This window comes from Fringilla coelebs (assembly GCF_963513975.1).
Source record: "Fringilla coelebs genome assembly, chromosome: 1".
Lineage (NCBI taxonomy): Eukaryota > Metazoa > Chordata > Aves > Passeriformes > Fringillidae > Fringilla > Fringilla coelebs.
The window spans coordinates 129,174,824-129,199,005 of record NC_140028.1 but is presented as its reverse complement, the minus strand read 5'-3'; the positions used below and the strand labels follow the sequence as shown (position 1 = coordinate 129,199,005).

The 24,182-nt window shown below is 39.3% G+C and overlaps 1 protein-coding gene across 1 annotated transcript in view; it reads left to right on the top strand.

The window, feature by feature from the left end:
- The window catches only part of LOC311153695 (putative acyl-CoA dehydrogenase 6), a 75,465-nt gene that overhangs the window by 9,736 nt on the left and 41,547 nt on the right, over nucleotides 1-24,182 (top strand). The window contains exon 2 of the mRNA XM_084205687.1: nucleotides 2,386-2,506. Coding sequence (XP_084061813.1) covers nucleotides 2,386-2,506 — 121 coding nt within the window. The remainder of the gene's footprint in view (nucleotides 1-2,385; nucleotides 2,507-24,182) is intronic.

The window sequence follows — 24,182 nt, the reverse complement described above, 5'->3', positions numbered from 1 at the left end:
GTACAATGTTTTTCTGAGGACACAAATGTGAGGAAATAGCTAAAGCCAGGGGAGGGGACAAATCAGATGGTTAAAATACGAAGCATTATTTGACCTGTCTTCAGCAAGGTTTTAAACAAGTGCTTAATTTTGTGATCATTCAGTCACTGCTGGCTTGACCCTTTAAAAATACCTCTTCTTGTTTCAATTAGCTTTTCTAGGAAGGGATGACAGTACCCAGTAATCAGTGCTGAAGCACCAGCCAGTTGAGGAGTACTGTAGTTCTTCAGGAATTTGGCTTATGTTTTTATGAGGTTGTACAAGGGAAGGTGTTCCCACAAAACGACAGTGAATGGTCCAATAGCTAAGAAGAAACTGTGGCTATCAGTATCTGGACTGTGATTAAAAAAAAAATTAAAGCCATACACAATTTATGGTTTATGCAGTGAGGTTGTCTTTGGGGGTTTATTTGTTGTGTCATGCAGGGAAGATCTTGTTTTACTCAACATGGCAAACTCACCTGGTAATAAATCAGTTCTGTTAAGCAATTTGAGTTTTACTCAAAGGCACAGGAGCAAACCTGCAGAAATCATGGCTTAGTCATTGAGAATGCGCTTAACATCAAAGGTAGCTTTGTATGTGGCTACAAAAAACTTGGCCCAGTACCAGCTACAACAAACAAAACTCTATGTTAGTATATTCACCACATATTTTTGTTAAGATCCATCAAAATACTGGAATAACTTTTTGCATGCTCTTTCAGGTATTCTCCTGGGTGTTATCCAATGAGCATTGCCAGATGCTGTTACAGCCAAAAAGGTGTTTCACCACCTTCAACATTGAGGGTCAGCCTCTTAGGATCTGAGCATATGGGATATGGTAATTAGAGGAGAAATGTGAGCTCTCCTAGATAGGGTTCTGCCAAGTATTTTTTTACTATTGATCATTAGGCCTGTGTTAATCAATATAACAGTGGGAGAGAGATAATAATTACTGAATGAGTTGAACATTCAGTATACGAATTTCTCAGAATTTGGTGAGAGAAGTGAAAAAGTGATTTTCCTGTTACCAGCATTCAAGTATGCTTATTTTTGTGGCCAACTGGAAGACAGAAAGCAGCCATATATGGGCTGAAATTCTCCAAAGAATGTGCAATAAATACATAGTTTGGAAGAAGGTTTCGCAGGGTCTCAAGAACGCGGCAGTCATGGAGGGAGAGGATTCTATTTCCAGCTCAAGAAATAGTTAGCACCACAGGACTTGTTTATTTAGTGGGGAAAGAAGACTAACAGGAGTAAGTTCTTGAAATACCAAATTCTCTCTTCATGAAACAGCATAGCAGTAAAATCATGGTCCCAGGCATTACCTTTCTGTTGGGAACTGGTGTTTAGTTTGGTAGGGTTTGGTTTGGACCCCCTCGTGAGGCTGACCGAGGTGCGTGGTGCCCTTGGCTGCATGGCAGAAGCAGCCTGTGCCAAGGCTTGGTTTGGGCTGCAGAGCTGGGTAGGGCTGGGCACAACCCAGCTGCCTCCTGGTGAGCTGGTGGGCAGCAAGAACACACCTGCAGGCTGCCCACTTTGCTCCTTTCCCATGGCCATGGAAATCTGGGACTTTGTGGAGCAAAACATCCAGCTCTTGTGCCCTGAAACCTGAAAGTGTCACTGAATGTAGTGGCTATACTGCAGATGTGTTTTGCTTGCAGAGGGGAGGGAAGGGAACGCTGCAGCCTGAACAGTGTAAGGACTGTAGTCAGGCAGCTTAGGACACTGACTTTTGGAAGGTGTGCAGCATTAGCGGTAGCACAGACAAGAGCTGCTCAGGGACTAGGTTTGGAATATTGTCAATTCTGGAAGAAGGTCATACTTTTCCAGTACATGTTCTGTCAGATTTGTGGGGAGGTTTAAATACAGGCATGCTGCAAACAGCACCAACTTCCTTGAGAGTGTTTCAGGCAAAGGGAGAGGAAATTAATCTCTTCTACTTGACTTTCTTGGAACTGTGTATGGTCATCAAGAACAGATCAACCTTTTTTGCCAAGGTTCTTTTGAGGATAATCCAGATTTCCTTTCCTGTCACTTTCTAGAAACTGTACCAAAAAAGGTAACAAATAATGAGGGAAACAGCCATTTTCATAGACCTTGGGGAGGCTTAAATTAGCCCTGACGGCCTGTTCTAGTAGTAATGGCTAAAAGAATTATTCACATTTGCCTGATTGCATTTGTTTTAATAGTTGTGGGTGAGTGGAAAATAAGGATATCCATCAGGAAGTAAGAAAATTAGTGGTCTTTTCTCTGTATATTGTTTTGTCTTTTTCTTCTTGAATTAGAGTTTTTAGGTGAAAGTAGTCAAAAGTTTTTTTGTAGGATGTCTGTGTTTATAACTTGTACAATTTTTTTCCAAATCTAGATCATTGACAAGGAGATTAATCCCTTTGTGGATAAGTGGGAAGAAGAAGGACAGTTCCCAGCACATAAAGTATTTAAAATCCTGGGACAGGCTGGATTCCTTGGTGTGGATAAGCCAACAGGTAGGAGAGTGTGTAACTCCTGACTATTAATAATGATAGACTCAAAAGATTAATTTGCTTTTTCCCCAGGTCAAAGCATGGGTTGGAATTCAGTGCAAAGTTTGCTTATATTCCTCAGTCATATACGTGCTGGTTACCAACTCTGCAAATACACAAAATAACATTGTTGAGTACTTAAATACAAATGTTAAAATCTGTATGACTGTTATTTTAAAATTAGGGAAATGAACATCACTTCAATTTTCAACATAAAATCTGTATAAGAACTTTTCTTCTGCATCCAGATACATATGAAATAATCCAGATCTTCATTAAAGAAACCACAATTTGTAGGCATTGGAAGCCTTTTAAGATTTGGCTTTTTGTACTTCCTGAACATGCAACCTCTCCATCACTGCAAAGGATGAGGATAGTGTGGCCTTTAGGCCATTATCCCCTAGATTGTCTTTATATGCATTATTCCAGTCCATAGAAGCCTGAACAGAGCAGGAGGCTGATGACACAGAGAGCAGATTGTGTGTGTATGTTTATATATGTTGGTGAGCCAAAAAGTCTATAGGAATAGGAAGTATTTCTGCTCTTCAGCTAAGATACATATTCTGCCATCTATTTTTTTTATGTGATGTAATATATACATGTTCTCTTTTTAAATGCTGCTGTTACATGTTCAAGTCAGAATTCTTGGTGATTTTCTTTACCCCCATTTTCCTACATTCAGAGCAGCTGAAAGTGTTTAACAGGTAACTGCAGATCATTTTCTATATAGGGTAGCTCACATAATCTCAGCTATGTCACACCACATCATGATATTGCTAAGGCACAGGGTTCTGTGAAACAAATTATGTCTTTTTATCACTTAATTTCAGAGGAAATATTCCCTCTTGAGATGAACTCAGATTCTTATATTATAACATGGAAGGTTGTCCCACAGTTGTTCAGCTGTTAGATCTCAAAGAACTGTTGAGCTGTGATTGCCTGACAAATCCAATTAGGTCTGAGCTGGTATTTCTTTACAAAAATGCTGACAGTTCAAGATTATGCTTAAGATCTATTTAAAGGACAAATAGGATTACTGGGGGAGAGACAAAACCGCTTCTACTTTCTGCTATAATTGTTTGATAGGCAGATTTGAATTGCATCTCAGTGGGTCTCCTTTGCATTGCTGATATTTTTGTTGGGTGTAATAATGGTGCATTGCGTGGCTGGCAGATTTCAGTTCTGCCTTCTTATATTCATCTCAGGGCATGCAGAGGCTTCAGCTGGGGTAAGGAACCTTAATGCTGAAGGTGCTGCACATAAAACAATACAGAGGTGGGAACTTTGTATAATGCTCACAAAATATCTGGACAAGAAATAACTGGACTAAAATCCAGCAAAGAAGGGGCTTGTGGAGGTAAAGTGGCACAGGAGGTTGCATGCACTTATTACACTTGTCATACTCATGTTTAAGACTATTTTAACTTTGGGTTTGATGTTGGCATCTAGCTGTTGATGTGACTAATTTGACCTCTGCAGCTACGTTTCATAAAAGATATAAAACATTGATAAAATCTTCAGCAACCTGTGATCCATCTCAGTTCAGTATGGTTGGGCACAGAAAGTGCACCAACTCCTTGGAAGCTGCTATCTTTGCAACATTCAGTTGTGCAACAGGACATCACCAGATCCAGCTTTGCTCTGTAATGGTGTAATCCACCAGGTACATCTTGAAAGTCCTGAAACTTTCTCCTGATGGTAAGTCAAAGTAAGGTGTGTAACAGCGATGTGTGTAACCACACAACTTTGGCAAAGCCTGAAATTCTTTGTCTTCTGTACTTCTACACAGTGCTTAGGCTTGCTGTATGATTAGTGTATACTGTAAAATAGAATTTAAAGATCCACTTTTAAATTCTGCTCAGCCACTTCTGTTATTTAGTTGCTGTTTGCAGAGGAAGAGAAGTCTTATGAAATTTGAAGAAGCCAAGAGCAGCCAGGAGCTTTGGAGGGGTGTTGCAGGAGAAGCAGAAGGTTAAAGGGATTTGAGGAGAGCAATTGCAATGCAGAGCACTTGTGAATTAACAGTCTGCCCTACTTTCACAAACCAAAATTATAATGTTGTATCTCTTTAAATCCAGATCATAAGACATTCTCTTTATAGAGCACTGATTTTTTTTTAAAGTTAATTCACTTTAGTAATGTTTGAAATACTAGTTTTATTGAATTTGTTTTCCAAGATCATTCTGGCAAGTATGGAGGGGTTTTTTTCCCTGCAGAAATAATTTTGAAGCTTTCTGATTGGGCAGAAATGGGTCACAAACTTGTTTTGCTTGGATAGAAGGAAACATCTGTTGGATTTTAGATTTGTTGAAAGTAGACTTTTTCCTGTTTAAACACCATTCCCTTTATGAACAATGTGCTGCTTCAGGGGAGTTAGGTTTTTAAAAGAATGTGCCTTACATGTGTCCTTTATCACTGGAAACTTTCTCTGTGTGGAGAACTGATTTGGGGCACTATTTGTATTGCAAAAGCTTTATCAATTCCCACTGTATGCAGTTGCAGGCTACAAACTTGAAAAAACTTTTCCTGTATATTTTTTCACAGTTGTTTACACAGTAGTTGGTTCTAGTGAATATTGGCTGTAGTTCAGGATGTTCACTGCAGGTCATGTAAACACTGTGGGCAAAGCTCAGACATGCACCCATAATTGGAGAATTTTTAGGATCATCCGTAGATTTACCTTACTGTCTGGTCAGTTCTCTGCCAGAGAAAGAATCTTTGAATAATTTCTCTGCTGTGCTATTCTTTACATGACTCAAAAATAGTGCGTGTATTAGTTTTCCATAGGAAAGAGTTTGTTTTCTGTTGCACTGCAAGATTCTTCCTACTAGTAAAATACACAGTGAAAAGTGAATATAATTTATGCATAAGTGTCTTTTTGCTGTATGCAAAATGTGCATAAATTTACTTCATTCAGGGTTTAGGAGAAAAACAACATCCCTATATACTTACTATACTTCATTTATGTTTACTATGTATTTCTTCATAAATTATACAATTCTGAGTTATTGAGCTACTGCCAGTCCCAAAACTAAGGGCAGAGAATATTAGGGCAGGCAGCAGAAATATTTAACCGGTCTTGGTAGTTTGCCATTGTCTGTTTTGTTAAGGGAACTGAGCAAGAGATATTCTTTGAACTGTTCTATGTGCAGATTAGATGAGATACTGGATTAAAAGTGGAAAGTATCTGTGTGGTTATTTATGATCTTATGGCTTATGAATCAAAGCCTTGGCTGTTGCAAAATTTTAGGATGTATTGCCAAAAATGCAGGCCCAAAATGTACTGTGTATGCCACTGGCATCTGTGTATGCCAGTGCAGATGATTAAAAGTTGTTTTATCAGCTGATGTAAAAGCACAGGAATTCTGTAAAGGATGGGAAGGAAGGATTTGTGGGAGGGCAACGTTTGCTCTCCTGCATATTCACATGGCATCACTGTGGAGCATGAGTGATAATGATGCCTGCTCTGGGTGTTTCATTAGTGTTTACACTGGCAGTACTGTAGGAATATTTAGTGGAATGAGTTAGCATCTAGAAATAATTATGACAAGTTTGTCCAAATATTATTACTGTCAGACACCTAGCAGTGAATGTAGAAAATATGTTCTTATATATTTCAGGAAAATTAAGTAACTGTGCTATGATTTGCACCTGGATAGGAAAGTATAGTTCTGTTCTGTCAGTCCCCTTCCTCTGCTGCTGGGACAAACGCCAGATTTGGGACTGGAGAAAGTAATAAGCATTACCTTCTTGTCACTTCAGAGAAGCATCTAATAAAACAAGAATAATGTTTCAAGTGTATGATTGCACTGCAATTGGAAAATGATATCTTCCCTTCAGAGGGAATATAGATCTATACTATTGTCTAAGGTTAATTCTGTGGTTTTCTTTGCAACTATACATTTATCTGGTAAAATGAGACCTTGTGAGAGTTTGGGCATGGAGAATCACTTGGAAAAAGTGTATGGGGTTATTTTTTCCCCTTTCTGTACTACTAAGCCTTGTTATTATACAGAATGAGTATAGAAGGACCTGGGAGGAGCAATAACTAGAAAGGTGAAACAGGATTTGATGGTAACTTAGAAAGTAAATAGAAGATGCTCAGGTACTTCTGTGGATAGAAGTAGGAGGGATATATTTGTCAGAAGTGAATTAATTTACCCCAAACCGTTCCTGCATGGCAGTAGTGGACCAGCTTCAGTGCTTGTTCTTGGTTTAGTAGATTTAAGTATAGTCAGCTGAATTGACTGCTTGATCTTTTTCCCACTTACAAAAGACTGCAATAATCATTAATAAATAGTAGTTGCACTCTAAAGGTTTTCAAGAGGAGCCTTTGGGCCATGCTTTCAGACACCAATGAACCAATAAATCAGCGCTCTCAAGTGTTTACCAGCTATAACCTATACTTGTTTTGCAATCAAGAAATAATTTTGATAGGCCTTTAAAAAGCAGTAGACCAAATCAGTCACTGCTTTATTTGAACCAATTGGATGACAAAAATTGTTATATGTGTCAGGGGTTTGGAGACCTTGATCAGATAAGTATAAGAAATTTCAGGTGCTTATTGGACCTTCTACTTCAGTGGATGGGATTGAAATCTCAGGAAAACAGGGTTTTGTATGTGTATATACATCTGAGTTTTGTGTAGTTGAGACTTTTTTTCCCCTCCTTCACTGTTGTGAAATGCTGACTATTGAAGTCCCATCTAGTGTCTTGCAGGTACATGATGAAATTCAGTTGAAAATGGTAAGGGGGGAGAAGAGTTTGCTACATTTCACAACATCAGGTATTTCTGATCACAGAGAAATGAGCACTTGAGTTCATCTTTGGTTTTTCTTTAGCTGTGAATCTGACTTGGGAAATGGTTGTGTTTCTTTTCTTCATGGCTGGTTGGGAAATGCAGTGGTACCTCTGGGAATAGCTTGTTCAGCTATCAATAGCAGCCAGCAGGGAACTGACTTGCTGAAGGACACCCAGTCTTTGTAGAAGAGATAATCTTCCTTTAAATGTGTTGTTGATAGAGGGATCAGATTAGTTCCTGGGATTCTGCTTTTGTGCTTCAGATAAGGCAAATCCTCACACTTGTGGCTTGTAATGCAGAGCACAGCAGTACTTCATGCAGTTCAGGTGTGCTAATAACAATACCTAAGGAATTTCTTAAATCTGGTATGTGTACAGGTTATATCCAAATTATATTGAGAAGGCAATTTGAAATGTCTCTTTCCTGGAGAAAGTTAGAAGCATCTAACTGGTAGCAAATGCTCAGTTACATATGTATTAATGCTTGAGCTCTTGACACACATTTCTCTCAGAGCAGACCTGCCATGCCAAATTCCCTTCTGTGAATCACAGGCTTTGCACAAACTGTCAGACCCACGTGGTGTCTTGAATCTCACTTGGAGCACTTAGAATCTGAGATGGGAGTGTTACAAGCAGCTGTCCCTGTTCTGCCCTGTTCTACTCTGGGTTGTGCGGGAGAGTCTTTCCTCTGTTGTGCTTCCCTCTAGTTTTGCTGGAATTTGTTGGGCTTGGGGATTTTCAAAGAGATATATCTGATAAAAATCAGATGTTCTTGATTTTATAGTTGTGAATAAGAGAAGAATGTACACTAAAGAGAACAGTTGAATATATTAAAGATACATGAAATAATATAATACCTGAAAAGAATATAGGGATTGAGACATTATCAAATAAGACATACTGTTCAGGAAGTTGTTATTAGAGGCATCTTGCTTATTCTTAACTTCTGTAGATCAAATAGCAAGACTGTTTCCTGACAAAGCTTGGCCAATGAATGAGATTATACTAAATCAACCTGGGTATTACACATTTATACATTTACACATAACTGTCTTTTCCCAGTCTCAAGATTCTTGACATCTGTCATATATATAAATGGCATAATTTAAAAGCTTTCTGAAAGTATAAATGCACCTCTTATGCTTACATGTCAGTACACATTTGAAGTGTGGACCAACTGAGAGAGACAAAGTGATAAGGAAAGCGTTCTTCCAATCACCAGAATTGTACATACACTGAAATTTAATTTAAGTTGTTTTACAGAAAAAGTTTTAAAGTAGGACCTCAGGTTTTTTTCTGTTTTTTTCCCCTTTGTTTTGTTTCTTAAGCAGAGGCATGGGAGGCCATTTGTGATAAACAAAGTACTTCTTGCAGGACAATCTATTTCCTGAAGAATGTGTCTGTTTGTTCTCTTTGTGCCTTTCCTGGGTGGCCTAGAATTGCTGATTTCTGTTATCTCTAGTGCAGTAGCTTTAGTTTTCCATAAGAGTACAAACCCACTCTGTGGTCTTGCCTGCCCTGGGAGATACTTTAAGTGCTGGGCAGCAGGAGCCAGGAATGTGGCATGACTGTGGAGGGTGGCAGGAACTTCTTGTGTGGGATCTTTGGAACACCATGACCTGTGTACAAGCACTCCCCTTGGGCCTGAGAACTGGCAGAAAATGGGCACTTGCCCAGAGCCTCAACCATTTACAAATCAGCTTCACTTGTACACCTGAAAGGGGGGACAAAGATAGAATTAAAATTTCCATGAATGTGTATCACAGGAGAAAGTATTTGAGTTTTTTGTGGCATCATTGCATGCTTTAAAATTTTTTGAAGGTGACTTTGGTCATCATTTCTTCTGTTTCCTATACTGTGTGTCAGAGGAAATGAATGAGACTGTTCTCACCCTTGCTTTATTATTCAAGAACAGGGGTCTCTCAACAGAGCAGAAGATCAGTGAGTAATAAGCCTTCTGAAAGGAATTTTTTTTTCCTTTCTACATTATGTATAACCTGTGAAACTCATTCCACGGAAATGACAAGGAACAAAGTTTAACAGGGATCCAGAGAATTTTAAATAAATATACAGATGGTGGCACCATCCACAGTTACTACAGGGAAAGTAATTGTATTCCTGATCATCAGCTGCTCACTTAGCAGGTGAATACACCATTTCACAGCTTCTTGTACTCTGTGGCCTCACAACTCCCTCTTGAATAGCACATCTAGCACTTCTCCATGTGCTGGAGTCTAAGCCTGGCAAAAACCTTCACAATACATATTTCAGCTTGTTCAGGATCCTTCCACTGCCCAAGAAAGGAAGCCTTTAATTAGTCACAGAACCAAAAAGTTTAGAAAAGACCGCTTAGATAGTCCAACCATTAACCCAGCACTGCCAAGTTAACTTTTGTACTTTTCTCCATCTTTGTATGTTGGAATGGTTGTGAATGTGTTTTTTACTACTGTCCATATTTATTTTCTAAATCTTACCAACTGTTTTCAGCCACCTCTATCTGCTTGTGTTTTCCACTGAGCCTCATCTCTTTCTTCTTGCTTTTTTTCCCGCTTGAAAGAATTCTGGTGGGTCCTTGTGTAACTTCCCTAACAACTTCTATTTGCTGCTTCTTCTATTGTAACTGATTTTGGAAGGACTGAAGGCAATAAAAATATTTTGCAGAAAGGTAATGAAAAAGGCCTCTGAATCCATTTTTCTGGTTTTTTGGTCTTTGATTGTTTGCTTGTTTTAGGTAGAATAATGAGAGGTTCTTTCCCCTCCCACCTATTTTTTTTCCCCAAGAGCGATAGCATGGGAGCAATTTGCTCTTCTGTAGTTGGTGAAAAAAAGCTGTTAGTTGAGTTTGTAACTCAAAGCTGGTCAGGAAATTCTTTCCAGTGTGTCCAGATGCTTCCTGTGCACAGGCTGCTGTCATACTTGGCACATGATAAAAATAAAAATAAAAATCTCACTGAAGCTGGTTTTCATTTTGGTTTTGACCAGCTCCTTTGGCACCATAGAGGGAGGACAGTTTTGCTGGGGGGACAGTGACACTATGCTTGGGGTTGTTTGGAAGAACAAAAAAGAACCATGTAAAATTTCTATTTATTTGTTTCTAAAGCCTTACACTAATTCATATTCTGTACATGTCAGGTTCTACATTGTTAAAAGAAAATAGTTGCAGCAGCTGATAGTTGTAGCAGTGCTGCATTTACGAAGAGATTTTGACATCTTCGTATTCTGGAAGGTATTTGAGCTGATCACAATGCATCCTCTGACCTCTTTGTGGATTGTATTATTCTTTTACATGCTTCTGCATGAGAAAGGTTGTGTAAGCTGTACCTTCTGGTTGTTCCTGTAATACCTGTGGGCTGCTGGACCTATAAAGGAAACAATTATGCAGTTGTTACCTTTGGATAGGTCTCCCCTGGACTCCCTGGCACCACACTAATGAGATGCCCAGATAAACCTGATTCTCTCAAGAATAAAGGCAGTTTCCTACATTTTAACCCTATGTCCTTCCCACCAAAATGTTTGGAATCCCTTTTTCTGTCTCTGCCCAGGTTGAAACTAAGTGTCATCAGATCCCATAGCCCCAGAGGAGGATGTAGAAAGAGGAGAATACAAGAGGAAACAAACACCAGGAGGAAAATTCTTTACATACAACTCATTTTGACAGGAAATGTTTTGCTCCTTCCGGCAGAACTTTGTAACTATTTTCAAGATACTAATTTCACTTTATTCCACTATTGCATTTATTTTTTGCTACCCAGTTTCTTCTCTCCTAGAAGATAGATGAGTATTTTGGTCTTTGAAAAGTTTGCTTCATCATCAGCTTAAAGTCACCAGCAGATCTTTAATGCATGTGAAACATGCTATAAGTTCTGCTGGATGGTACATTTAAAACTGAAGGAATCCTCAGTTTTGGAGGTGCCCACTGAACATGCTTCTGCAAACTGATTGTGAAAAAACTGGCCTGGCCTGTAAATCCACTGTATTGTGTAACCCACAAGCAGCTCCAGTGATTTCAGAGTATCATCTTTGAGATGGATCAGAATCTGGCTACTGCACAGATTCTGTGGTGCTGCGTCCTAAATTAGGGAAGGGAGGGAAAATATCCATTTTCTGTTAGGAAACTGGAAAAACAGTGGAAGATAATGAATTGGACTTTCTCTAAAGATGTTTTTCAAGCAGTTTAGTTAGGTGTCTGAAGCATAAAACATGTAAATGCAGAGGATTAGAAAAATCTTCCAACTTTGATCTTGCTAGAGGTTTGACAGGTTTTAATTGCTCCCAGGCTTCAGACTTTGAAACAATCTAAGATGAAAAAACTAAAATGATGAGATTATAGGAGATTTTTACCTTTGCAGCAACCACCATCTAGACCTATAGCACATGTCTGTAGTGTGGTTTCTGCAAGGAAAAATGCAGAGCACAGTGGGGAAGGTGGAGACGGAGGGTCATTTGATGCTGTATATTGTGCCTGCATGATGAGCTTTCAGGAGGCATCCTCAGGTCTTCCATCATAGTTTCAGGCTGTCTGGGATTCATGCTGTGTTCTGTGGATAGGCTCCCCAGCATGGCTTTAAAATATTTTGCCTGGATTCAGGTAGATGTGTGTTTGTGGTGTGCACAGTCTCCCAGTGAATGATTTAAAGAAGAAGAATTTAAAGCTGAATAGAGAGTGGGTACATGAATATGGCTGGGAGAGCTGGGGCCTGAACCTGCTCCCTTCTCCTACCACTCCAGTGAGGTCTGTCATTAGCTTGTCTGTAATGAAAGGTGGAAAAAATTCTCCAGCAGAGACTTTCCATGTCCTGATGAGAGATGGAGCAGCACATGTGAAGGGTGGTGGTCTCTCACAGTGCTACCATCATCTCCTTTCCTGTCATTTGAATGAAGACACTGGTAGTGCTTGAAAGAAAAAAACAGCTGATATTTTAACATAATTTTCCCTTCATTTCACTATTTTATTAATTCAATGGGTGGTTGTGAGCTGTATTCTGTAAATGCCTCCACATGCTGAATGATCTAATTTTCCATGTGGGAGTACAGAATAAACTTTAGAACACAAAAGGTTGCATAGAAAGGTGGCATTAATTATACAAAATTACCATCAGAAGGCAGGTTATTATACAGAACATTCTTTTTAACATTATGAAACAGCTTTTAATTTAATACTAAGTTTGAACTGACAACATTCAAATAACAATCACAAAGCTTTGGAGTTTAATTTCTTGTAAGGGAGTATCTTAAGAGGTAGTTGTTGAAGCATATTAAGTAAGTTTAGGAGGAAAATAAATTTAAATATCAGTTCTTCTAAATAATAATAAAGGGATTAATTGAAATCATTAATTTCTGGTCATAACAGAGCTTAGTGAGAAAAGGTGAAATGGAACAATACCCAAGTTCTTCTCTGAGTCTCAAATATCCACAAGCTGTAACTATGAGAGTAGCCTTGCAAAGAACAACACTGCAGCTGGGGGTACTGGTGGATGAAAAGTTGGATATGACCTGGCAAATGTGCACTCATAGCCCAGAAAGCCAAAAGTATCCTGGCCTGCATAGAAAGCAATGTGGACAGCAGGTCAAGGGAGGTGATTGTCTCCATCTCCTCTGCCCTTGTGAGACCCTACCTGCAGTGTTGCATCCAGCTCTGGGTCCTCAGCACAGGATAGATGTGAGCCTGGTGGATGGAGCAAGTCCAGAGGAGGGTCATAAAGATGATCAGAAGGACAGAGCACCTCTCCTGTGAGGAAAGGCTGAGAAGGATGGGGTTGTTCAGCCTGGAGAAGAGAAGACTCCTTGTTGCAGTCCTTCAGTACCTTAAGGGAGTTTATAAGAAAGGTGGGGACAAGCTCTTTAGCAAGGCTTGCAGTGATAGTACAGGGAGTAATGGTTTTAAATTAGAAGAGGGTAGATTCAGATTAGATGCAAGGAAAACATCTTTTGCAATCAAGGTGCTGAATCTCTGGAGCAGGTTGCTCAGAGAGGTGATAGATGTCCCTTCTGTGGAACACTCAAGGTCAGGTTAGACCTTGATCTAACCTGATCTGATCTGGTTGAAGGAGTCCATGCTTAGCACAGGAGGGGTTGAACTAGATGACATTTAAAGGTCAAGCCAAAACATTCTATGAGTCTACACGGTTAATTTCACAGGCATACAAATATAAACAAAAGCTTTCAAAGAAAAGGATTGTCATTTATTTGATGTATTGTTTAGAAAGAAAAAAGAAAATTAGGCAACAAATAAGAGGAAAAATCAAAACATAACATGGGCACCAATTTGTCTGTGGCTAAAGTTGCAAAATATGAAATAGACAGTGATGAGGTAAGACTTGTGTTTTATAATTATCCCTGCCTTTGGAGCGATACAAGCCCTTACATGTTTCCTTTTTATCTCTAATGATGCCAACTTATTAAAAAAAAAAACGCACCAAAAAAAAACCCCAAAACCTCCCCCAAAAAATAATAAAAAAATCCCAAACCAAACAAACCACCAACCTGCTCCAAGAGCTACACTTATGGGGTTATTAGAGGCCACCAGTGTAACCAGGTCCCTGATGCTGGGTGGATGGTGGGTGCCTACCTGCAGCCAGGCTTCACAGCTGGGAGCTGAAATGCAGAGATGGCAAAGTCTGGAGCAGAGCCAGAAAATGAACCCTAAATTTGGGAGTCTAGGTAGCTGTGATGAATGTGGGAGACAGGAGATTCCTGATCAGGATGGTTTGTGCTTGCTTTCGGACAATCCTGAGGTGGTTACTGTAGTCCAAGACTTGAAAGATCCCAACAGATGAACCTTCTCCAGAAATGTTTACCTCCAGCATCTCCCAGCATCCCTGCTTAGCTTTCAACCATCCTTCCCACTCTTGTCTATGATGTTTTTGAGTCAAGGTTGTTTGGGTTTTTTTTTTTTGTTGTGAGAGTGGTAAATTTCAGAAAAAAAGGTGAATGTTTTAAGAACATAGTAGAAAATGTTCCTGCTGTTCAGGTATCATGCTGTGAAACCACTTGGCAGGGGTGGTTTTATTTCAGCTGACTCTGGAGAATCTGAGGAATGCCACAAATGAATTTTTAATGGTCAGCTGCAATTTTAATAAGTAACAAATTGCAACCTATCAGGGCATAATTTAGACTGAAAAATATCTCAATGATATGAAGTCATTCTACAACACAGGGCCAGATGAAAACACCCATGTTCAACACAGGCTTTGAACTCACTATGTTTATGAAGCTGAAAGCACAACCAAAACATTGCTCTTCTTTTTGGTGTACGAGATGTGTGTCATCTGCAAAGGATGAAACGGGAGGAATTATAGTTAAGATTGGTTTTGAGTTGATCTTCTGTTAAAACCATATGTCAACATACGTCTTCTTCATGCAACAGTATTTTCAACACTCAGGCTGCTGGCTGCAACTTGGATAGTTGAATATAGCATGCCTGTTGCTTGCCTGTGTCTTTTTAGCTGTTATAGGTCAAATATCACCTTTCTTTAAATAACCTCTGTGCAATGAAAGGCCTGAGTGCTAATTATTGGGTTTTGGCTCCATTGAACATCCAACAGAATTGGGGGACATGTCATTTTAGTTTTTTGAGAACTGAGATTGTAATGAGAGAAAGAAAGAAATTATGTGATAAATATGCTTCCTTTTTGTTTGCCTCCTTAGAACATCATTCCATGCTGTTGTCTACTAAAGCCTTCAAGCTACCTGGAAGCATGTAACCAGATCAGTCAGTCTGTCCTGGTGTGTGTCTGCTGCAGACCTCCCCTGTCTCCCAGAATGATTGCGCTGTTGCAATGCACAGCAAGGGAATGATGAGACAGGTGGCAATCACTGCTTGCAGCGATTTTAAAGGCAGCATCCTCACTGACTTTAATAAGCCCTGGATTAAAGGGCAGGAGACATCTAATGCAACTTCTCTGTAATAAAGGAAAGCTCCCTGAGCCACTCATGGAGATGTCACACAGGGAATGGGCAGATGTCACCATGCCCCCTTTCTAAGTTTTTAAAGTTTGGGCAGAGGGATACCTGTGATGAAATAACACCAATACTACCTGGTCTGAAGCAGTGGTCTTTGGAAGCAAGGGGGAGACACTGAAAGCTGTTTTTATGAAGCTATGCTGTGGTTAGTTTGTTTCTGAAAACAGCTCTTTATTAAGTACTCAGTTTCCTTTAATACTTTGGGATCTTATGAAGCTTAGCCAGATTAATTTGAGAAGCCAAAGATAAGCAGTTCCTGAGTGTCTGAGAAAGTCCTTAATGGGTGAGAGGAGAGAGACAAGAATGTGTGCTACCTAGAAAAGAAATGGGGTGTGAGCTGAAGCTGCCCACTCCTTGGCCCAGCTGGGGCAGCTGCATTTAGAGCTGCTTACCCCATACACCCCAGCCTTTCTCCTGGCTGCAGCCTGAGAGCCTGGAGTGGGGAGCTGGTGGTGCAAAGCCTGAGACAGAACAGGGGGAGCAAAGTACCTGGTGCTCAGACAGGATTTCCCTCTACATGATGGCAAAAAACATCACAATCTAATTATTTTTCGTTTGCTGGGTCACCAGGCAGAGTAGTGATCATCACTGATGCCATAAATATTTATAGAAAAAATTCCATTCCATCTTCCACTTTCACTGGGGTATTTATCCTCACTGTTTCTCTCTGCTTGTTGTCAGGTCATTTTTCATCACTCTACATTTGTGGGCTAATGCAATGTTGCATATATTCAGATATCCATGAGAAGAATAACTATACTGTTTTTGCAGGAGTGCTTTTTTACTATATATTTTGCATGCTGGTAAGAGAGTGTTTCTGTATTGCTTTGAGATGTTACATTATTATTGTTGAGGGTATTTTTTTCTTCTTTTGGATATATTATCAAAGCCTTCACTGGTTTGTTTTTTTCTAGGAAAAGCTTTATAAATCCATTTTCAAAGCTATGCCTTGCATTTATACATATTTTACACAGCCTTAATATGTTAAAGAAAATTCAGGGGTCAAAAAGAAGCTCACAGATCTAATTAATGAGTTCCAGTAAATGCCCTTAAGTCCTTTGTGCATTGGGAGTAGGGCACAGGAACACCTCTCCTGATGCTTATTTTCGCTTATTCCTTCGATATTTAATTAGCATGGCTTACTCACTAATTCTCAGTGAGTTTTGAAAATATTTAATTTGAAACTAATTAGACCAATTCCCTGACTATTAATTACCCAAGCCTGCAGATGTAGGAATGGTAGGAGATAAGTCCATGTGAAGACACTGGGTGCAGTTTTATGTCAAGGCTGAATCTCAGGTGTGGCTGAACAGACTAAGGCAAATCTCTCCAAATCTTTCTCTGTACCCCTTTTGTCCTTCAAAAGAGGGAAGAGGGGAGTGGCATAACAACCTCAATATTGTGCTTGGCCTTTGTCCTGCAGGGAGAACCAGGTCAGCCCCAAGCAGTGGTGTTCAGTCATGTCTGAAACGTGAGTCAGAGTGGCAGGACATGTTGTTGGTGCAGAGATGTGCATACCAGCTGTGTTTCTTATGGTACATGCATGTTTGTGTGTGCATGTGCATCACACATCACAGAGTCACAGAATGTCTCAAGTCAGCAGGTCACAAGTGTCACAAGGTTCAGCTCCCCACCCCTCTCAGGACTATCTAGAACTAAACCATATGACTAAGAACATCATCCAGACACATGCATTTTCCAGTCTTTAAATTCATGAAAAATTTTTATTTTGCCATAATTTTAAAGGGTGAAATAATTGTATTGCTTGTGGAACATAGTATTTTTCTAAGACTTTTTCCTGACTGGATTTACAGATATGGGAGTCTGTACAGGAGATCTTGTTTTTCAGAGGTTCCATCTCCTGAAGTAGACATATTGCTAGTTGGAGATGCTCATTTGGAAATCAGCAAGTGAAATTTCAGTGAAGCAATACAAACTCTTAAGTTTTCCATTCCTGCCTCTGGGCAGATGGGCATTACTGTAATCTTGCAATAAATGTGTCATGAAATGTGTTACTAAGATTTGTAAACTTGCCAGTTTGATTGAAGTGAGGAAGCTTGCTCATGGTTCATAACTTTTGTGGTTTTGTATAAACATTTCTTCAGCAGTCTCAAGTTGTCATAAGGAGCACATACCTGAGTCTCTTTGTTACTTCAGTAAAGACACAGAGGCTTAGATCTCACTCTTAGAAGAATATAAAAAGAAAATTATGCTTTTTTTTTTTTTTTTTTTTTTTTTTTTTTTTTTTTTTTTTTTTTTACATTTTCCAAAACAATGCTGTTCATTTTTCCTGCTGGTGCCTTGATTCTCACCTGAGACTTTAGTCTTGCATCTTGCTGAGTGTTTGGATGTGACTTGTTAGCAGTGGACTTGCAGGCATGGAAGCATTGCTGCAATGTGCTGTGCAAATCCTGCCCAGCTAGTTGTTTTCCCATAGACCTGCAACCCTGCCAGGCAGCAAAAGGTGTGGATGGCAGAGCAGAGAGCCTGTCTGAGAAACCACCGTGCAGCTGTGGGGTCTGGTCATGCAGCAAAGTGGGAATTAGATTTTTCTGCCCATCATTTGTTCAAATGGCAGCATGAACCCCACTTCTGCCTGATTAAAGTCAGTGCAGCAGTGAATACTGCAGTAAGCAATAGGAAAATACTAGCAAGATTTTTTTTTGTGTGTTTACAACACAATAGGTGTTCCAAATGAGTTGCTGCAGGTGCCCTGCATTTTCAGAGACCCTCAGCTGCTGTTAAATCTCAGTTGTACGCTGGGACTTTCAGTGTTTGTTCTTCACAGTGACATCAAAACTGTGCCTGCTTTCATGCTTGTCTCCCGACCTCCCATTGCAGGAGGGAATGAAAGAAGCAGTGCTGTCTCCTGAAACACATAGGAGATGAAGTGTATCTTATTTCCATGAGAATATTCATGAGGAGCTGCAGACTGAACAACTTGAACCTTGTAGTAGCAAGGGTGTCTGCAGTTTCTGTCACCCTTCACATCTGATGACAGTAAAATGACTTACTTGGGGTAAAATTGGATTTCCATGCACTTGGTTGCTCTAAATCCTAAGTAGCAATTGAGAGTATTCTTAAGTAAGGTGTCTTTTAGTCTGTTATCTAGAATTAATGCAGTGTGCATTGTTGGCTAGGAAAGCTGTTGTTAATTTGTTTAAAAGTGTAGAAACAACAGAGCCCTTTTCCTGGCACATGCCATATCTAGTGGAAATAATAATAAATAAACTTAGATCAGTTTTTAATTTTTTAACTCACCTTAGATTCCTATGATTCTTCTGTTTTTCCCAAATACAAAATACTGAAAATTTGCCATTTTATATGCTGCTAGAGACAAGTAACGTATTCTATCTAGTTTAATTTGGTCTGTGATCTTGATTTTTTTTTTTTTGCCCATCTGTTAATCAGCCAGAAAGACATTTTTGAGACGTCTTCTTGTTTGATTGTTGGGATAACTTTGCTGTGGTGCTGGACTGCTTCTGCCAGTGAAAGACATAAGTTCAGTAAGTAGCACTAAGCCATGTTCTGCTGTAAGAATTTTGCAGTTCTCCTTTATGTTTGAGCAGAATTTGATCCCATTTTAAATATCCTTTTTTTCTTCTTTCTCTTTGCTACAAGGCTGCTTTTTTTTCTGCATCTGTTTACCACTTGTGTTGCAGAGATCATCACTGTAATTACCAGTAAAAGCTCAAAAAAGAGGAAATCAATCTTTTCTGTGTTTCAGGGAATTTTCATCTACATCTCTTAGGACAAAAACTAAATTAACTGCATATTTTACTAACATTGAGGACAGATTTGGAATGGAAGCTATTAGCTGGGCATGTCTTGGCCTGAAAGTTTTTGGCAAACTAATGAGGTCAAGGAAGAAATTAGGAAAGCTCAAAGGATTGATCTGTAGGAACAATTTAGGAGCTCTCTAGTTGAGGTATGGAGTGATTAGAGGTGGTTAGAGTTATATGATTACAATGTGTCTGGCATAAACGAGGAAATGAGAACCTGTTTAAGAGAGTGGAAGAAAATGAGAAATACAGGCTGAAAAGCTGTATGAAGCACATGAAATTCTGAGATTATCACTTTTCCCTAAAAGTTGGAAACCTTCCTGGTGAAGACATACCAGTTGTATTGATGGAGAAGATATGCAGCTGGGACTCAGTCTTCTGGGACCTTCTGTAGAGGTTCTTGGCTTTCTTTCTCATGTCCTCAAGTCATTAATCATCATTAAGAGCATCTATAAGACAGATATAAATAAGTCTCTTTTCAGTGAACAGTGCAAGAGTATGAATTATGAAAAAAAATCAGGCTGGTATTGCTAATAGGCAGCTTGTCTTCAGAATCTCCTTACATTCGTTCAGAAAGAGTGTTTATTAAACAATTTTGAGCCCATTTATAAGTTTGTTGTCTGTTAGCAAACAAGGAAAAAGACCATTTCTGACTGCAAATTATTTGCTTTACACATTTCAATCACATATATATTTATTTTATAAAAAATTTTTGCTCTGTGTCTTTGTAAAATAAACCTGGCTTATATCATCATTGAAAGTAGTGAAAAATGTTAAGCCATTTATCATGCTAATGAGAAAATAATCTCAACTGTAAACAGAAAAAGATAAGTAAGGAAACCATCAGTCTTTAGTTTTCATGCTGCTCCCTCTAGACAGCTTGTTAAGTCACACTGAAGTTAGAGTTTATGCCATGGAAAGACTTCTAAAGCGCATTTTGGGGAACAAGCCACCAAAATTGGTGTGATTTTGTTCATGTCTTTTGTTATTCTGTCATGTAAAGGACCCAGATAGGTTATTAAATAGACAAATATGAAACTTTTGTATAGAGTTTGGGTATGGGACAGAAGGTTTTTCATACACATTTAGTTTGGTTTTATATTATTCAGACAGCCCTGCTGGGATTAATGGCACTCATTAAAGAGTGTGTAGGGTGGCCATTAGAGTTAGAAAAAAGCTTTAAAGTGGAAGCATACTTTCGTGCCATAAAGGTCCTTAAAGAGCTGGTGTAAATTTTACAAATTGATTTTAAAAGTGTCCTTCTAATAATTAAAATGGGGACACCCTGTGTTGTGCAGGGAGATACCATAACCAGTGAAGTACACTGGTATAATTTAAAACAATCTGCCACTTTTTAGTACTGGTTATTTAGTAACTCTTCCGTTGCTCCGGGCAGTTGTGATTTTGTGGCTGAGGGATGGGGAAACAAACAGCTAGAGACAATTTATGCTTAGGCTGGAATAATAGCAGAGCTGCTGGCAGCTCCACAGTGTGATGGCCATGGCTGCTCCAGGAGTCAGAAGCCCTTCTCCTGCTGATTTCTGCTTGCAGATGTGGCAGTGTTTCACACTTAGGGGTAGTCTGTTATCCTCAAACCAGTCCTCACCGTGGGATAGGGAAAATGAGAGTCCCAGCTGGTGAAAGTTCCAAACCTTTACCTATACCTGTTTGGGGCTGCAGTCTCTGTAGAGCTGTGAGCCATCACCCAGTTGTTAGGTTTGTCCTGTACATGCCCATTTCCATGGGGGCTGTTCTTATACCAGACAAGATTATGGAGTGGCAATAAAAAATCTTGGTCTGTTAAAGTTGAGTTCCTCTGAGTAGCAGAGCTGGGTTGTTTCTCCAGTCTCTATCTGCTTCCAAAGAAGCTTTTTCTTACTGTTTGCTTTTTCCAGGAGGAAACTCCAGTAAAAGCACATACCAAGTTGAGGATTCGTATTTCCTACCACCCCTTGCTTCATTGAATTAGGTTTAAAAACAAAATACTTTTATTCCTAAACTTATTTCTCCCTTGTTTCTTGCAATGGTGAGCATCACTCCCCGCAAATGTCCACCTTCCTTTCCATGCATTTCCCTGAAATTCTTCTTCTGTTGTGTTCCTTGTTAATTAGTTATACTACTCTCAGCTTTGGGGTTTCTTTTTTTTCCTCCTCTAGCTTCTTTGAGACTGTGATAAAATCCCCTAACTTGTATATCAAGAGACTTCCTCTTTATACTTGTGTTTGTTATCTTGCAGTATCTGCTTTGTCATAGAGACCAAAATCATCACAATAGTAAATTGTAGGCAATGCACTATTTCTTCCACATCATCCTCCTCCAGGTCTTTTACTGGTTTTGTAAATCCTACTGTCATCATTAAGGGGAAAAAATTTCATCTGTTCAGTAAGTAGTAAGGCATCTTAAAAGAAATTTCATAGTACAGTACCAGGGCTGTATTTCCTCACTGGCCATTTATTTTGAAGACATATAAAATGCTTCTTTGCTTATGCAAGGAGATAAGAAAATGAAAGTAGATGGATGGGTAAAGGAAAGATAAGAAGTACAACTGTTTGGCCTCTCTCTTCCTTAGCAGGAAAGACCCAGCAGGTAGTGCCTTGTATCTCTAAGTGGAATCTGACTGTCAAGACATGGAGAGGCAGCAAGGCAGTGTGGGGAGCTGAGGGCTTTTAGCTTAGCAATTGGCAGAGCACAGCACTGTGGCTGTTGTTGACAGCAGTTGAGAAACTTAGCTAGAGGTCAGATTAAAAAAAAATAAAAATTGAGTCAACAGGGAAACATTTGGAAAAATTAAATTCCAATATGATTAGTTTTTATAGAACCTTGTTGCAGCACATTCTTCATTGCTGGCAGGCTAAACAAAGAGGTCTTCTGATCCTGCTGTAAAATCTGTATGAATTTGGTTTGGATTCTTCCACCTTTTCTGTGTTTGTAATCAACAAAACAATCAGATCAATAAGGCCCATTCATCTGCCTAAAATATGCCAAAAACATCCTGAATGTGGGATAAAGAAGATAAATCTTCATTAGCATAAGAAAAAGGACTGAGTGAAGCACAGTGCCCAAAGCTGCAGTTACACTGATAAAGGCTTTTCATTGAGGAAGAAATTAGGGAGCAGTTTCACCCCAGGTTAGAATGGAAAACACAAACCAGAGAATGGGATTTGTCTGAAGAGACATCTTAGCTCTGGAAAGCTGGCATGGAAGCATACACTGAGAGATGAAAAACAAACAAAAAATCATATCAAAATTTGTTGCTTGATTACTCTAGCATATTCATCTTCAAATAAGAGTGACAGTTTCTTATATCTCCTCGTTCCAACAGAGTAAAACTTGCTAGTTCTTCTCTTTTTTCTGGAAGCTGACAGGCTGCAGACATATTTTCAACTGCAGGGCAAGATTAAACAGAACTCCAACAGCACTAACCACTCCAACACAAAGTCAGAAGTGAGCCAAATCTCACAGAGTGAATTGCAATTAAATTGCAAGTGGAAGACATTTTCCAGTGGTAAAAGATTAGTGTGGGTGACCTCAGTCTGCAGCAGCAACGCTTCCAAACAGCAATCTCCCAAAAATGGTAAAAGGTTGGGGTTTCTTTTGTGGGATTTTCTATTTCTTTCCATGACAATACTTCTGACACATAAGAAAAATCTGTGCAACAGGAATATGTATCTAGCCTTTCATGTAAACCTCCTTAAAATGCAGAGAATAGTGACATGGTTTAGTTTGAAAATGTAATTTCTAAGGTCTGTCTTTTAGCATGCTCTTTAGGTGAATTTGTATTTGCTGCATTTTTCATGTCTTGCTTTAGTTAATTACTCTCAGTTCATACTTTATCAGTGCTACTCCAAAATTTAGAAAACAGGATTAACCACAGTTTGAGAGAGATTTCGAACAAGAAACAATTCTTTATTGACGCTTGGTGGTGTAAGGAAAACAGAAGCTCAATCATTATGGTTATACCATGTTTGCATAAATGAGAGTAAAATAAATAAGCTCTTTCTTTCCCTTTACTTCTGTGTTGGAGATTTTTGAGACAGAAAATATGCATTCATTCATGTTTTACTTGTTTTATGTTGCCTGATTTGAAGTGATAAGGCTGTAGCCTAGAACATGCTGTGATCTTTTCCAGATGGAAAAACTCATCTCACTTCCTCCTCCCTTTTTGTTGTTGTTGTTCTTGTGGTTTTTTGGTTGGTTGGTTTGGTTTATTTTTTAATGGAAGGAGAATTCCAGCTTTACAAGTGAGGAATTGCTCATGTAAGTTTTCATTGTTCCAACGATGTATAGCATGATCTTAAAGCTTACTGCTAATATTTAGTGTTCACTATTCAGTGAACAACGTCTTTGTCCTTTCCTCAACTATTTTAAATGTAGGGTGAGAGTTGAGCATGAATTGATGTCTCTGGTGTGGGCTTTCTCATTCTTTATGGTTCTGTAGAATGATGTAGTTGGGGAAAAGGAGGCACAGTCCCTGCTGCTTTGCTCACCGTTATTTGCTGTTGCCAGAATCACTCAGTTTGGGCCTACCTGATGCTGAGAGATGCTATGCACTGGATTAATCATAATGAGTTAGCAAATAGTTCTAAAGGAGGAAAAGGATTAGAATAATGCAGCACTGAAAGGATATGCAGTATGCTCAGGATCATGAAGCTTATAAATTGTGATGCATTTATTATAATTGGGTCACATTGTAGATGCTTATATATCACTTTGTTTCTTCAGCATCCCACTCTGCACTTTGATCATGCTAACACTGATGAAAAAGCTGCTTTGCACCCTTGAACAGCTGTCCTGGCTCTTGGGCAGTTTATAAAGAGAGTCTGAGTCAGTGTGGGCTTGGTGTCTCCACCAGACTAAGGGCTCTCAGAGATGTTGACTGTGTTGTATTTTTGCATGGCTGTGAGATACAAGATGTGTGCTGGAAATGCATTTTAAACCAGAACCATTGCAGGACATACATCTGCACATCTGCTGCCTCTGCTGTGCGCTATGGAAAGCCCACAGTGTCTCAGCTGCAGGGGAACTCCAAGGGCTCAGCAGCAATGGGCTCTTTGTGTGTCATCAGGATGATCCCTGCAGCCTCAGCCACCTCCTGT